Source organism: Schistocerca nitens, chromosome 6 (assembly GCF_023898315.1).
Source record: "Schistocerca nitens isolate TAMUIC-IGC-003100 chromosome 6, iqSchNite1.1, whole genome shotgun sequence".
NCBI lineage: Eukaryota > Metazoa > Arthropoda > Insecta > Orthoptera > Acrididae > Schistocerca > Schistocerca nitens.
In genome coordinates this window covers 749,477,688-749,493,355 of record NC_064619.1, presented here as the reverse complement: position 1 = coordinate 749,493,355, position 15,668 = coordinate 749,477,688, and the positions used below count along the sequence as shown (strand labels likewise).

At 44.8% G+C, this 15,668-nt stretch overlaps 1 protein-coding gene across 1 annotated transcript in view; it reads left to right on the top strand.

Moving 5' to 3' along the window:
• Window positions 1-15,668, top strand: part of LOC126263619 (UDP-glycosyltransferase UGT5-like) — a 169,216-nt gene that overhangs the window by 128,574 nt on the left and 24,974 nt on the right. Inside the window, exons 7-8 of the mRNA XM_049960705.1 lie at window positions 1,159-1,381; window positions 11,893-12,112. Of these exons, the coding sequence (XP_049816662.1) occupies window positions 1,159-1,381; window positions 11,893-12,112 (443 nt within the window). The remainder of the gene's footprint in view (window positions 1-1,158; window positions 1,382-11,892; window positions 12,113-15,668) is intronic.

The following is a 15,668-nucleotide window of genomic DNA, read 5'->3' as shown; positions in this document are numbered from 1 at the left end:
TCTGTTAATAACTGAAGCACTCGATACAGATGCTGCCGCACAGTGTGACAGCACACATGGATGCTTCAGAGCGCTGTGTGTAGTGAGTACTTGTTTCAACCACTTCGCGCTCTTCAATAAAATCGGTATTACAGAATGGTTTTCACATTAGGTTGATTTTCAGTTGTAACTTTAAATGGATACCGAAGATGATGATGAGGCAGTGTAGCTTGTAGCTATTGCAGCTCTGAGGACTCTGAGCTGCTGTGTGATTCACTGTAGCGGTTGTTCTAGTACTATTTTCAAGCCAACAAGAAAATGGAGGTTACTTTACAGATACTTCTTATATTCACAAAACTGTTGTCGTAAGAGTCTGTATAGAAGCGGTATGTTGGTTACAATATTTCCACAGAAGCATGCAACCCCAACTGCTGTTATTAATAACTAGACTTTCCTCACGGGTTCACCTGCATATGCGATCGGCACAGGTACTGAACACACCTCCACCTGCCCCTCTCTGTGTGTCCATCGCTTTCCCCCTCTGTCTGTCCACCACATTCTCCCACCTCTACCTATTACCTCCTCCCCACTCTTTCTGTCTCTTCACCTCCTCCTTACTCACTGTTTGCCCCTCTCTCGCCATACCTTCCTTTCCCTCCCTCTGACCATGTCCTCCTCCCCCTCTCCACCACCCCTGCCTATCTTCTTATTCCACTTGTCCGCTACCCTCCTAGACCTACCTGCTACCTCAAGTATGTCCCCCTCCTCCGCTGTCTCTGTTCATTTTCCTTCACTTTTCTGTCCCCTCCTCTATCCAAACTAGAGCCTGGAAAACTGTTTCTTGCCCCTGACATATAGGCTGCCCTGCAAAGCAGGTTGATTTGGTAGGCCAATACTGTTTCCATGAAACATTCCTGTTGTGCAGGGCATAAGCCAGAGGCTGGGAAAACACGTTTTTTCAGGTATCACTGCTCCTGTTGGGGCTATATTGCTTATAAACCAAACAGTGTTGATATTTACAAGGCCTGCTTTTTATATGCCCATTTTCGTTGAAATCGATCCATAGGTTTCGGAAGAGATCCCACACGAACACACATACACTCTGCTTGATATATAAACAACATATATTATCTGGCAGACGTCGACTAAGCAGTTGTGTACAGGGTGACGTATTTCCAGGAGCTGGAAGCATGGCTGGACGGCAGCCCCCAGGGCGTGGTGTACTTCAGCCTGGGCACGATGGTGCGGCCGGACACGTTCTCGCCGCAGAAGCTGCGGGCCGTGCTGGACGCCTTCTCGCGGCTGCAGCAGCGCGTCCTGTGGAGAGCCGACCCCGACAGACTGCCTGAGCTCCCGCCAAACGTGCTGGCGCGCCGCTGGCTGCCGCAGAACGACGTGCTCAGTGAGTGTGCTTGCCGCGACTGGCTTAGAAGCTGTCTCTCTGCTCCGCTACTTGTCGTCTTTCTGCAGTGCGAGCCAAAACACTACGACCACCACTCGCTGCGACGTTCTGTGCCATCTGCTGGCCTTGTGGGCATGTGACGTGAGAATAAATGGACATAAACGGAGAAGAGACGAATGAAAGTCAGTACGTGACTATAATAGAAAAACAGGCAGTATCGCATGGTGAAATCGTTCACCACCCACTAACTAGGCTAGAAACCTGGAGAAGAGTAACCGAGATGTGTGAAGAATCATTCTAGCGACGGTATGGGCTGTAAAAGAGGAAATCTATTGACATAAGCGTCTTTGACAAACGAAAGATTCTTATGGCCTGGTGCTTTGGAACGAATATCTCAAGAGCTGGTGGGCATTCGTGTCCTGTTGTAGTGGGCGCCCTTGGAAAGTAGTTGAAAGTCGTTAAAACCGTGAGCAGAGGACGAGGTGTTGGTCATCCACACCCCATCACAGAGTATAGGGGTCGGAGGTTTGCCCCTTCATAAAGCAGGATGTGCGTCGACGTGGGCAGATCTGACCACACAATGCAGTGCTGGTGTACCTGCTTTGGAGCACACCATCCAGCGTGCATTGTTTCCGTGTTGACCTAACAGCATCGTCAGTAACGATTGCAGTGGGCATGGAATCATTGATATAGGACTGTAGATCAATGGAGAAATGAAGCACGTTTTTTGTTCCACCAGGTCGGTGGTCGTATGTGTATACGCCAGTATCCAGGCAATTTGGTCCTCGAAACATGTGGCACTCCACAGACATTGCCTGGGGGACATTTATCTAGGCTTCCATGGGATGCGTGATGCTAATCGAAGGTACCATAACAGCTGTGTCAGCTGTGTACTACGTGACTATTATTGCATATCACGTGCGCCTATTCATGCTTCATGATTTTCCCGACAGCAAAGGCATCTTTCAGCAGCATAACTGTCCGACCTCACAGTGCCAGAATTGTGCTACAGCGGTTTGAAGAGCTTGATACAGAAACTCCCTAGTCTTTTCCACCAAATTTTCCTGATATGAACCCAGTGGGACACATCTGGGACGTTTTCAGGCGCCAGATCATTCAGCATAAGCCACTGATCCTTAATGAATCCTAAATTATTCCTCTGTGGAATTCATGAAGGGGCATGCAACTGGTTGGGGGGCACTCCTCTCCCACACGATCTTACCTTATATATTTAGTGAACGAGCCACTATGCAATGAAATGGATGTACCACTAATGCCATCTCCTAGTGTTTGGGAGGTGAGAGAGTCCAGTTTTTCTCCATCGCGACCTGAAACATAACATAGCGTTATACTGCCTGTAGCCTCCTGCACAGATGCCGATGTAGCTTCTCTGCAGTATTTAATCGAAGTGTGTGTGAGAGGGGAGGTGGGAGCTGTCAGGTAGAGAGCGCCCATCTCGCCACGCACACAGGAAACAAATCACGGCCGCTTCCAGCAGTGGTCACGGGCTGGGGATTGCTGTGGTGCCTGGAACAATCCTGTTACGCGAATCACGGCTACACGTGATACCTCACATCCTCTGCTCGAGAACGAATGTCCAGTGCCTCAACCATTGCACCATTCTGCTAGTTACATAAAAAGAAAGAGCACTGCATTCTCCAGTGTTCCTACACCAAAGATTTACGGTCGTTGCAAACACACAGAGTATCTGGGATGAGGAAGGTCGTGCCTACCAACTATACGGTACAAATGACCTACCTTAGTGTCATTCTTCCCGCCATTTGAGCCTTCCATTACAACATGCACTATGATGAGGCGTGACAGAAGGGCCCTACGCATAACACTATGTATCATCGGCACAACCACTGCCGCTAGGCGCTGACACCAAACGTTCAACACGTTGTACAGCTTGGAAGGACTATACGGCCTCTCTCCACGACTTTGCCGCAAATTATCTGAACTGACACCATCCTAGTAGGTTTACCTTGTTTATTAACCGACCTCAATACTCATAATAACAAAAAATGGCTCTGAGCACTATGGGACTTAACTGCTGTGGTCATCAGTCCCCTAGAACTTAGAACTACTTAAACCTAACTAACCAAAAGACATCACACACATCCATGCCCGAGGCAGGATTCGAACCTGCGACCGTAGCGGTCGCGCAGTTCCAGACTGTAGAGCCTAGAATCGCTCGGTCACTCCGGCCGGCTCATAATAACACAAGACTCATTTAGTAAGTCACATAATCTCGCGGGTTTTGCTGTCAGCACGTCTCTGCTACTCTGTCCACGAAACATTTGAAATCCCTGGGCTAGCAGGACAGAGCGGATGACGTTATATTTGTGGAACTGGCCAAAATAAGTTTCTGTCAGCTGCAGTCACATATAAACTTCATTTCTTAAAACAATTACACAAGGAAGAATCAAAAACTCTCAAGGTTTTGACGAAAGACCTCATTTGATTTAATTTAGATCGGCTGAAGGCCACATCGAAAATCCAAGGCATAAGGCCTAATCAAGGAATTGAGGTACACGAGTTCTTCTGGAGGCTTCACTTCTTCAGAATTTTTTAATTTTCAATATAAAAAGGCTGAAAGCCTTAGCTCAAATTTTTCACATAGAACTCGGCTGAAGGCCTCACATTAATAAAAAACAGTGTTACGGCTTAAAGTCGAGACAAAGATTTTCAATGTTTAATCTAAATAGGCTGAAAACTCGGCTGAAGGCCGCATATCAACAAAACAATTTAACAGCTTAAGACGTAGGAAGAAGAGCTTTCAATTTAAAAAGGCTGAATGCCTTATCTCAAAATATTTCGTGTAAAACTCGGCTGAAGGCCTCATACTAAAGAATAACAATCTTATGACTTAAGGGCAAGACAAGGATTTTGACTTTTTAATTTAAGAGGGATTAAAACTCGGCTGAAGGCCACACAGCATGCAGAAAACAATTTTACAGCTTAAGGCTTAAATGGAAGAGCTTCTAAATTTCAACTAAATTAGGCTAAAGGCTTTGTCCTAAACTGTTGTTGTTGTGGTCTTCAGTCCTGAGACTGGTTTGATGCAGCTCTCCATGCTACTCTATCCTGTGCAAGCTTCTTCATCTCCCAGTACCTACTGCAACCTACATCCTTCTGAATCTGCTTAGTGTATTGATCTCTTGGTCTTCCTCTACGATTTTTACCCTCCACGCTGCCCTCCAATGCTAAATTTGTGATCCCTTGATGCCTCAAAACATGTCCTACCAACCGATCCCTTCTTCTAGTCAAGTTGTGCCACAAACTTCTCTTCTCCCCAATCCTATTCAATACCTCCTCATTAGTTACGTGATCTACCCACCTTATCTTCAGCATTATTCTGTAGCACCACATTTCGAAAGCTTCTATTCTCTTCTTCTCCAAACTGGTTATCGTCCATGTTTCACTTCCATACATGGCTACACTCCATACAAATACTTTCAGAAACGACTTCCTGACACTTAAATCTATACTCGATGTTAACAAATTTCTCTTCTTCAGAAACGATTTCCTTGCCATTGCCAGTCTACATTTTATATCCTCTCTACTTCGACCATCATCAGTTATTTTACTCCCTAAATAGCAAAACTCCTTTACTACTTTAAGTGTCTCATTTCCTAATCTAATCCCCTCAGCATCACCCGATTTAATTTGACTACATTCCATTATCCTCGTTTTGCTTTTGTTGATGTTCATCTTATATCCTCCTTTCAAGACACTGTCCATTCCGTTCAACTGCTCTTCCAAGTCCTTTGCTGTCTCTGACAGAATTACAATGTCATCGGCGAACCTCAAAGTTTTTACTTCTTCTCCATGAATTTTAATACCTACTCCGAATTTTTCTTTTGTTTCCTTTACTGCTTGCTCAATATACAGATTGAATAACATCGGGGAGAGGCTACAACCCTGTCTCACTCCTTTCCCAACCACTGCTTCCCTTTCATGCCCCTCGACTCTTATAACTGCCATCTGGTTTCTGTACAAATTGTAAATAGCCTTTCGCTCCCTGTATTTTACCCCTGCCACCTTCAGAATTTGAAAGAGAGTATTCCAGTTAACGTTGTCAAAAGCTTTCTCTAAGTCTACAAATGCTAGAAACGTAGGTTTGCCTTTTCTTAATCTTTCTTCTAAGATAAGTCGTAAGGTTAGTTTTGCCTCACGTGTTCCAACATTTCTACGGAATCCAAACTGATCTCTTCCGAGGTCGGCTTCTACCAGTTTTTCCATTCGTCTGTAAAGAATTCGCGTTAGTATTTTGCAGCTGTGACTTATTAAACTGATAGTTCGGTAATTTTCACATCTGTCAACACCTGCTTTCTTTGGGATTGGAATTATTATATTCTTCTTGAAGTCTGTGGGTATTTCGCCTGTCTCATACATCTTGCTCACCAGATGGTAGAGCTTTGTCATGACTGGCTCTCCCAAGGCCATCAGTAGTTCTAATGGACTGTTGTCTACTCCCGGGGCCTTCTTTCGACTCAGGTCTTTCAGTGCTCTGTCAAACTCTTCACGCAGTATCTTATCTCCCATTTCATCTTCATCTACATCCCCTTCCATTTCCATAATATTGTCCTCAAGTACATCCCCCTTGTATAGTCCCTCTACATACTCCTTCCACCTTTCTGCCTTCCCTTCTTTGCTTAGAACTGGGTTGCCATCTGAGCTCTTGATATTCGTACAAGTGGTTTTCTTCTCTCCAAAGGTCTCTTTAATTTTCCTGTAGGCAGTATCTATCTTACCCCTAGTGAGACAAGCCTCTACATCCTTACATTTGTCCTCTAGCCATCCCTGCTTAGCCATTTTGCACTTCCTGTCGATCTCATTTTTGAGACGTTTGTATTCCCTTTTGCCTGCTTCATTTACTGCATTTTTATATTTTCTCCTTTCATCAATTAAATTCAATATTTCTTCTGTTACCCAAGGATTTCTATTAGCCCTCGTCTTTTTACCTACTTGATCGTCTGCTGCCTTCACTACTTCATCCCTCAGAGCTACCCATTCTTTTTCTACTGTATTTCTTTCCCCCATTCCTGTCAATTGTTCCCTTATGCTCTCCCTGAAACTCTCTACAACCTCTGGTTCTTTCAGTTTATCCAGGTCCCATCTCCTTAAATTCCCACCTTTTTGCAGTTTCTTCAGTTTCAATCTGCAGTTCATAACCAATAGATTGTGGTCAGAATCCACATCTGCCCCTGGAAATGTCTTACAATTTAAAACCTGGTTCCTAAATCTCTGTCTTACCATTATATAATCTATCTGATACCTATTAGTATCTCCAGGATTCTTCCAGGTATACAACCTTCTTTTATGATTCTTGAACCAAGTGTTAGCTATGATTAAGTTATGCTCTGTGCAAAATTCTACAAGGCGGCTTCCTCTTTCATTTCTTCCCCCCCACCCATATTCACCTACTATGTTTCCTTCTCTCCCTTTTCCTACTGACGAATTCCAGTCACCCATGACTATTAAATTTTCGTCTCCCTTCACTACCTGAATAATTTCTTTTATCTCGTCATACATTTCATCAATTTCTTCATCATCTGCAGAGCTAGTTGGCATATAAACTTGTACTACTGTAGTAGGCATGGGCTTTGTGTCTATCTTGGCCACAATAATGCGTTCACTATGCTGTTTGTAGTAGCTAACCCGCACTCCTATTTTTTTATTCATTATTAAACCTACTCCTGCATTACCCCTATTTGATTTTGTATTTATAACCCTGTAATCACCTGACCAAAAGTCTTGTTCCTCCTGCCACCGAACTTCACTAATTCCCACTATATCTAACTTTAACCTATCCATTTCCCTTTTTAAATTTTCTAACCTACCTGCCCGATTAAGGGATCTGACATTCCACGCTCCGATCCGTAGAATGCCAGTTTTCTTTCTCCTGATAACGACGTCCTCTTGAGTAGTCCCCGCCCGGAGATCCGAATGGGGGACTATTTTACCTCCGGAATATTTTACCCAAGAGGACGCCATCATCATTTAATCATGCAGTAAAGCTGCATGTCCTCGGGAAAAATTACGGCTGTAGTTTCCCTTGCTTTCAGCCGTTCGCAGTACCAGCACAGCAAGGCCGTTTTGGTTAATGTTACAAGGCCAGATCAGTCAATCATCCAGACTGTTGCCGCTGCAACTACTGAAAAGGCTGCTGCCCCTCTTCAGGAACCACATGTTTGTCTGGCCTCTCAACAGATACCCCTCCGTTGTGGTTGCACCTACGGTACGGCCATCTGTATTGCTGAGGCACGCAAGCCTCCCCACCAACGGCAAGGTCCATGGTTCATGGGGGAAGTGTCCTAAACTGCTTCACATAAATCTCGGCTGAAGGCCACATACACAACCCAAACAATCTCACGGCTTAAAGCCCAGACAAAGAAATTTCCAACTTTTAATTTCAGCTGGAAAACTCGGCTGAAGGCCACGTACAAACTAGAAATTATTTCTTACGGCTTAAGGCTTAGACAAAATTTTTCAACTTTTGATTTGAAAAGGCTGAAAACTCGGCTGAAGGCCACATACCAACTTGAAACAAATTTACAGCTTAAGGCCTAGGCACAAGGAACTTTCAATTTTAATTTTGAAAGGCTGAAACGTTGTTGAAGGCCACATACCATACAAGAAACAATTTTTTTTGTGGCTTGAGACCTAAGAAGAAAAGCCTCGCAATTTTATTAACCTGAAACTCCGCTGAAGGCCACACACAGTACTTAAGACTAAAACAGAAATCACTATGCAAAACACAAGTAGCGACACTCAGGAGGTTCCAAGGATCGGCCTGGGAAGGTAACACTAACGCACGTTTAGGTGAGACAGGTAGCCAGACCGACAACCTCTTAATCGGAAGGCAACCACATCGACCGTCAACTGTCGAATCAACCAACAAGATCAGTTCCGCTCCACTCGACCAGAAAACGACAACAAGATAGCACAATGTTCTGAATATTGGTGCCCAGTCCAATCAAGTCAGAATGAACACCCAAAACTGCCAACAACACCTCAGCTGTCGAACTACACGCCGTGCTGGACAGCATCAACACGACGAGGAAAATACACCTCCGAAAACTACGTCAACGATCAGGGCAGGTAACTAGAATATCAACGGCTACGAGGCAGAAGACACTGCTGGTACACGTCATTAGTTAAGGAATGAATTAAATAAGTAAAACTCCACACAGGCAGGTCGGCTGCAATTCTAGCTGACTTCAATGCACACACATTGTTGCTCGCAGGAATCTCGCAGAAAGCGACAACCAGGATCAAACGAAAAGATGTGACAGCATTTGAGGCTTGATAGTAGGTTAAGTGAGCACTCAACTTTAGTGTCCAGGATCGGTGGGCGACGAACTTCGTAACCCTCGCAAGAGGCGCCTCACAACTCCAACCGTGAATGCACACCGCCAGTGGCTCCAGCCTGACTCGCGCCACGGAGACTTCCTCGCTGGTCTGTCCCAACTGACCAACTGCCTAAAACCCGGAAACGGTCAAAATATCAGTACAGGTCGGCCGATGAGATGACAGACCGAACGACCAACCGACGGCCGTTGCCGCTCCAGTCGTCTTCGGTCGGATGGTACACGTGTGTCGCCAGCGGTCGGCAAGTACTGGCTGTCCGCACGACACTGGCACTCGGTGCCCGACGCTGTTCCCTGCCCCGACTGCACTGCTGCTGCTGGTCCGTCTCCAGCTGACTTCCAGACACGACGACCCAGAAGCACTGTCGGTCGCTCCAGAGATGGTACGATAGTGCACTTATCAACAAGCACTACTGCTGCCACTCACGGGCAAGTAAGGCAGGAAGTTAGTGACGCCAGTAAATGGAATAAGAAAACGAGGCGGCAGTACCGTAATAGAAGATGACAAACAATAAATGGCATGAACACGAGTCGCCCACGGCTCAATTGTCTTCTCTACCCTCTGTTAGTGGTCCATGCAAGTTTGGAGTTAATAGGGCACAACCACAGGTGTTCATGTTTATAGTGCGTTAGTAGCCTACATGAAATCAGCGGGACTGCGCTGCCCTCTCTGTTCTCTGAAAGGGTAGGGGCCATCGAGTGTCGATTCCATTTTCAAGTTTCACACCGTATTTTTCAGGCCAGGCTTGATCTAGGTGGGACATCCCCAAACGGCCCCTCCTAAGTTTTCCGCTTTCTCTCGTTCTTTTCCACCATCTCAGGAACAGGCTGGAATCCACGTGAAAGTTATCACACTATGCTGTATCCCAGCACTGGTATCTTTCTACAATGGTAGCCTTATCCATCGAGCCTTACACCTGTAAACTTGCTCCTTTCTTTCTGGCTGCATTTTACAACAGCCATCACTTCTCTATAACAAAAATAGTAGTACAATATATCCATTGTAGCAGTCTCACCCAACACAGTCTCACTTAGTCGTCCCACGTGCACCTCTTCTTCATACACTGATGAGCCAAAACATTATATCTACCTGCTTAATAGCTTGCTTTTCCGTCTTTGGAACGAAATTAATCACTGATACTGCCTATCAGGGATCTGACAACTTGTTGGTCTGTCTGTGCACGTATGTGGCGCGTAAATAACGGGCCACTGATTTGCCTACGCGGTGATGGCGACCGACGACCGAGATGGGTTACATAGGATTTACATCAGACGAATTTGGTCGCCGCGACATCAAAGTGGGTTCGCTATAAGGCACTGTAGCACAGTCCTAGCCCCGAGACGTGGACGATTGTACTGATGGAATCGCCGTCCAGCAAGACATCAAGCATGAAGGGATGCGAGTGGTTCGCAGCTGTCAGCATGTCTTCGGTTACTACCACAGGTTCCGTGCAAGCGCAGAGGAGAATGTCTCCCAAAGCTAAACACTGCTCTCACCAGCTTGTATCTATGGCACGCTGTACGTTTCGAGCCACCGTTTATCTCGGCGACGGTGTATGAGGAGATTACCATCGACCTTGTATAGCAAAAATGTGATTCCCACGAAGAGCCGATGATCGATGGTCGAATCCCGATAGTCTCGCGGCCACTTGTAAAATTGCCATCGACTGGACTAATGGTAAACTTAGAGACAGAGCGTGCTGCTACTGCTAACTCAAAGTCACCAGTACACTCCCGGATTGCACGTTTGTACACTCTATGTTAAAATTTGAATTCGCACATCGACTCATTAGTATTAAGTTGCACAATGCCTATCTGGTCTCTTGTTAGTTTCGTAGAGGTAGTTACCCATTTCTGAATTACAAGAGCTGTTGGCTGATCATTGTCTTTGGGGAATTCCAGCTTCACATTGTTCCACCAGTCGACCAGGTATAGATTTCCGCTGTTGTTTATGCTGTTTTACACAATTATGAAAGTGTAATAAAGCTGTTTAATAGACAGGAAGAGAGATGGCACAGATACCAGGTACCTTGTAAACATTGGCTACGCTGCACACAAGTAAAGATGATGTGACCATCCGATGCAACCACTGAGTCGATCTGGTACACTAGAGCACCAGGCCACTATTACAGCGAAGAACGACTGCATAATATTCATCATGCTGTCCGGTTCCACTTTCATAGGCTAGTTTCATTTTGGCAATCCGGTATAATCCGTCTTCCGACGGTTTATAGATGACATTCTGTTTTAAGACATCACTACATTTCCATACACAAAATCCTCAAGAATTTTGCTGTCTTCTGTATTAGGAAAACGGTTTCTCTACCGTGTGTTACATTAGCAATGATTACATAATTCAGCTGAAACTGGTGAAAATGACACTTTGATTCTGCAGCAGAGTGTATGCTGTTCTAAAATTTCCCAAAGAATTAAAACTCTATGCTGGACCAGAACTGTACCTCGATCCTCGGTTTTTGCGGGCAGTGACCTGCCTGAGTGGAGACCTAGAGAAGACTAACGACTCAACCTCACAATTTCACTTTCGTCAGTAATCTCCTTCCTAACGATCCTAGATATGTACAAAAGATGACCTGGTGGAATTAATGATGTAAGGGTAGGTCCCTGGCCGCACCTGGGTGTCTCAGTTGCTGGCAGCATTGCCCACGAAAGGCGACATCGTAGATCTGAGACGTGGCCCTCCGCACAGCTTCACTGTAACCAGCGAACTTCAGGACAGGGCGCACTGTGCTGGAAAGACTGATTCTGGGAAAGACACCGACTCTGCAGCTGAGCCAATTCTCCGTGACATCCTATCTGTCAGGAGTACTAGTCCGACGCTTTATGCAGCAGAGCTTCTGTAAAGTTTGTAAAGAGGATGCAGGTACTGGCAGGACTGCAGCCATTAGTCGAGCCTGAATAGCTCAGCTAGTAACAGTACTACCTGCAAAAAGGAACATGTCCGAGGTTCGAGTCCTGTTCTGGGACGCACTTTTAATCTCTCAGGAAATTTTAAAAATTCTTATGTGCTATAAATTTACACACAATTTGCTTACCTGGTTTGAAACAAGAGATTGATAGATACACAGGGGCTATGATTGCAAATAATACCTCATAAAATAATCTTTTCGGTTGCAGACCATCCGAACGTGCGCGTGTTCATCACGCACTCGGGGCTGATGGGCACACAGGAGGCGGTGGCGGCAGGGGTGCCCATGCTGTGCATGCCCATGTTCGCCGACCAGTTCCTCAACGCGGACCGCGTGGTCGCTGCGGGCCACGGCCTCAAGCTGCTCTACCAGGACCTGAGCCGCGAGTCGCTGAGCGACGCGCTGCACCAACTGCTCGACGACAGCAGGTCAGGGTGCTGTGCCGTGCCACACCTCGACACTGGCAACGCTTGTTTATGAGGCACCTGTCGCGCAGCGCTACAGTGTTGCCACCTCAGCTGCGTGCTGTTCCTCGCTTAAGGCTCTGACGATGGGGAAGGGGCTGCCATCGTGAGCAGAACATGTGTCACATATTCATTATGTTGCGTAGGTCCCATCAAGAATTTGGGCTGTGCTGTTCATAAATGATATGAGGGTCGGATCTTTAATAGTGGCAACTATTTATTTATAGCTCGTACAAAATAGCTGGTCATAGGTTGTGTTCCAAAAATTAACTGCATAGAGAAAGAAGTGATAGCACGTTCTGCAGAACCTGACCATCATTTTGCAGGACAATGCTCAAGCACATACGGCGCAAGCTGTTACTGATTTGGAGCTGCTAAGTGCTATACCACCTAGCTTAACACCTCGTGAGTTCAACTCGATTTGTAAACTCAAGGAAACACTTCACAGCATTCGTTTCAGAACTGCTACAAATTCGTCGGACAATAGACCGCGCCGCTCGAACTATCAACACAAGTGGTTCTGCTAAGAGTATCCTACGACTTCCACATCGCTGGCAACGGGTTATGCACAATGCTGGTGACTACTTGAAGGTCAGTAAAACCTTGAACTCGTTTACGAGCTGTAAATAAATAGTTGCCACTGTTCAAGTTCCAACGCTCGTATTATCGTACGATCGACGTAATTAAATATTGACTCTTCAGATACGCTGTCATAAGTTAAGAGGCAGACACAGTTCTTGCAATAAATACTACTCTGGTACCAGTGGTTTTAACGGGCATATGCGACTATTTCATGACATAGCGGTACGATACCCAAAAGAAAAGTACCTTCGCTCGTGACATTTAGTCAGACCGATTGTGTGTCACTCTTTCACTTAGAATGGTACACAGACTTAACCCAATCCACGTTATTTGTCCCGTACCATAACCACCATGAGGTGGGTGGTTGTTTTTCTCGAGACACGACACACGATTTCAGAATTATCACTTCTCAAATACAACACCAGTAACGAGTCGTCGACGCTCATGAAAAATACATAACTTCCATGGTAAGACTAACGTAATTTACGTTCTGCAGCCGCGGCGTCGACACTGCATGGGTTTACTTTTAGGGCTGGACATCTGAATTTAGCAGCTTTTTCAATGGATTCCGTTAGCTGATGTTCCAATCTGGGAACAAACAGCAGAGACTATAAATGTCAACTTGGAAGCCAATAAATTCGCTGATCAGTGATAAAATTTCACGAAACAGATTCAAACTAACAGGTTGTATAAATAGACAACTTATTTCAAATCGCTGTGTAATAAACAATTTTTATGCGAAATTATTTAAATTGGCGGAATATTGCTTTGACATTCCACGTCATTCATTATGCCAACGTCGAATGAGTGTTCTCTTTCATAAATGCCCAGGGAAGAGAGGAAAGCAATAAATCGTATGCTGTTGATGTCGTGTAATTTGAAACTATCCCGTCAAGAGTTCCATGAAATGATTTCCACGAAAAATGCAAATTTTAATAGCTAAATTCAGATTTCTCTTATTTCATTATACGTGTAACTGAAATAACGAAATTATTGAATATCCTTTCGTTTACCGTCCCAGAAAAAATAGATAGTTCTTTATTTCTTTTAGTTATTTCGAAAGAAGATTATCTTAGGAAGAAGACTGAGCAATGCAGACGTCTGAGCACTTATTTGCTATTGTAATTTCCTAGCTATAGTTTAAGCATATTTAAGATCGATCTCGCAAAAAACATGACAGTAATTCATTATCAGTAACATACTGAAAATATCCAACTGACTCTATTTCTTTTTTAACCAGGTAATAAGGATTTTGTGGCGAAATATCCGCCTATACTAGAACGTCAAGTCCAGGATTTCTATATTTGGACCTGGAAACGTTTCACACGCACCGCGGAAGCCGAATAACGGCTCTTCTACAACCGCTACACTCACAAGAGGGGCGATTTTCTATGTGCGTGACAACCAGTACTACAGTAAAATGCATATCTCAAGTGCTATGGAGCACTTCTTTATCTTAGACACTGATGAACATATCTCTTCTTCCCTAAATTCTTCTTTGCTTTCTATATTTTGAGAGGCGTGAAGGAAAAAAGTCCAGCAGTCATGGGATCTAAAGCGCATACCTTACCATGTGTAAGCTGTGGTTTTTCTTTTCTACTGTGAAATACATCTGTTCTGCTGAACAAATGCTCATAACTCTTTAAGTTATGCAATTTAGAGCACATGTTTACTGCACTCTTTTTTTCTTCTTTTGATCCGCCCAACCACCTCCCAAAATATGAAAAGCAAAGAGGTTGTAGTAGAAGAGATTTGTTTCACAGCATCGAAGATGGAGTGCTCATAGCTCTTGAGGTATACGTTTTGGAGCCCATGTTTACTAGACCTTTTCGCTTCGAATCGCAATTTATACCTCTGGATATACTGAGTCGTATTTCTTGTCGAAAAACTTTATAGCAAACATTACTAGCTACCATGTAGCTAACAGAACATTTCAGCTGGTGAATCTAGATCAATGGTCGTCAGAGTTCTTCGCCTGAGAGCCAACAGTGACTCTGTAGGGCGCCGCCTCGGGTGGCATAGTTAGGCGAGGGACGGGGTGGGGTAAAGTGGCCACTCGAAGAGAAACTCAATGTTCACCAAAGCACGGTCACTGACAGAAGCTTACCACTAACACAATATGAATCTACAATTATAAGGTGACACACCAAGCATTTTAAAGTGAAAAAGAAAATAATATGTTGGAACTGCATACATTTTTCAGTGACAGTGACAGTATCTAAGCAGATACTGTTGCCAAGGGTTTAGGAAGTCAGTTTTATCAGTTGTGTTCTGCATGTGTTTTGGAAGTAACTTACACTTATTAGGGTGAATATCTTGGCTACTTTTCCCGACCAGTAGTGTGGTTACTTTTCCCAACTGGGCGCCATGTCTTCATTAGTGATCCACAGAATAAACTATCAGACTCAAATAAATAACAAGGAACTACATTTCTACGCCAGAAGACGTTGTTTAAACAATGATCGTAACACGTTATTGCTTTCCATACAAGTGAAGTAACAAGAATGGTGTAAATGACTTATCTTACATTTCGAAATTTTGAAAATTTGTGGTAAGTTCCTATGGGCCCAAAATGCTGAGGTGATCAGTCCCTAGGCTTACACACATTACTTAATCTAACTTATGCTAAGGACGACACACACACACACACACACACACACGCCTGAGGGAGGACTCAAAACCTCCGATGGTGGAGCCGGGTGAACCGTGGCAAGGCACCTTAGACCACACGGCTACACTGAGCGGTTCATCTTACATCAGACGACTCAAAAACAAATTTTTAATACTCCATCTTCAGGCCACGAGTGGCCTACCGGGACCATCCGACCGCCGTGTCATCCTCAGAGGAGGATGCGGTTGGGAGGGGTGTGGGATCAGCACACCGCTCTCCTGGTCGTTATGATGGTATTCTTGACCGAAGCCGCTACTAGTCGGTCGA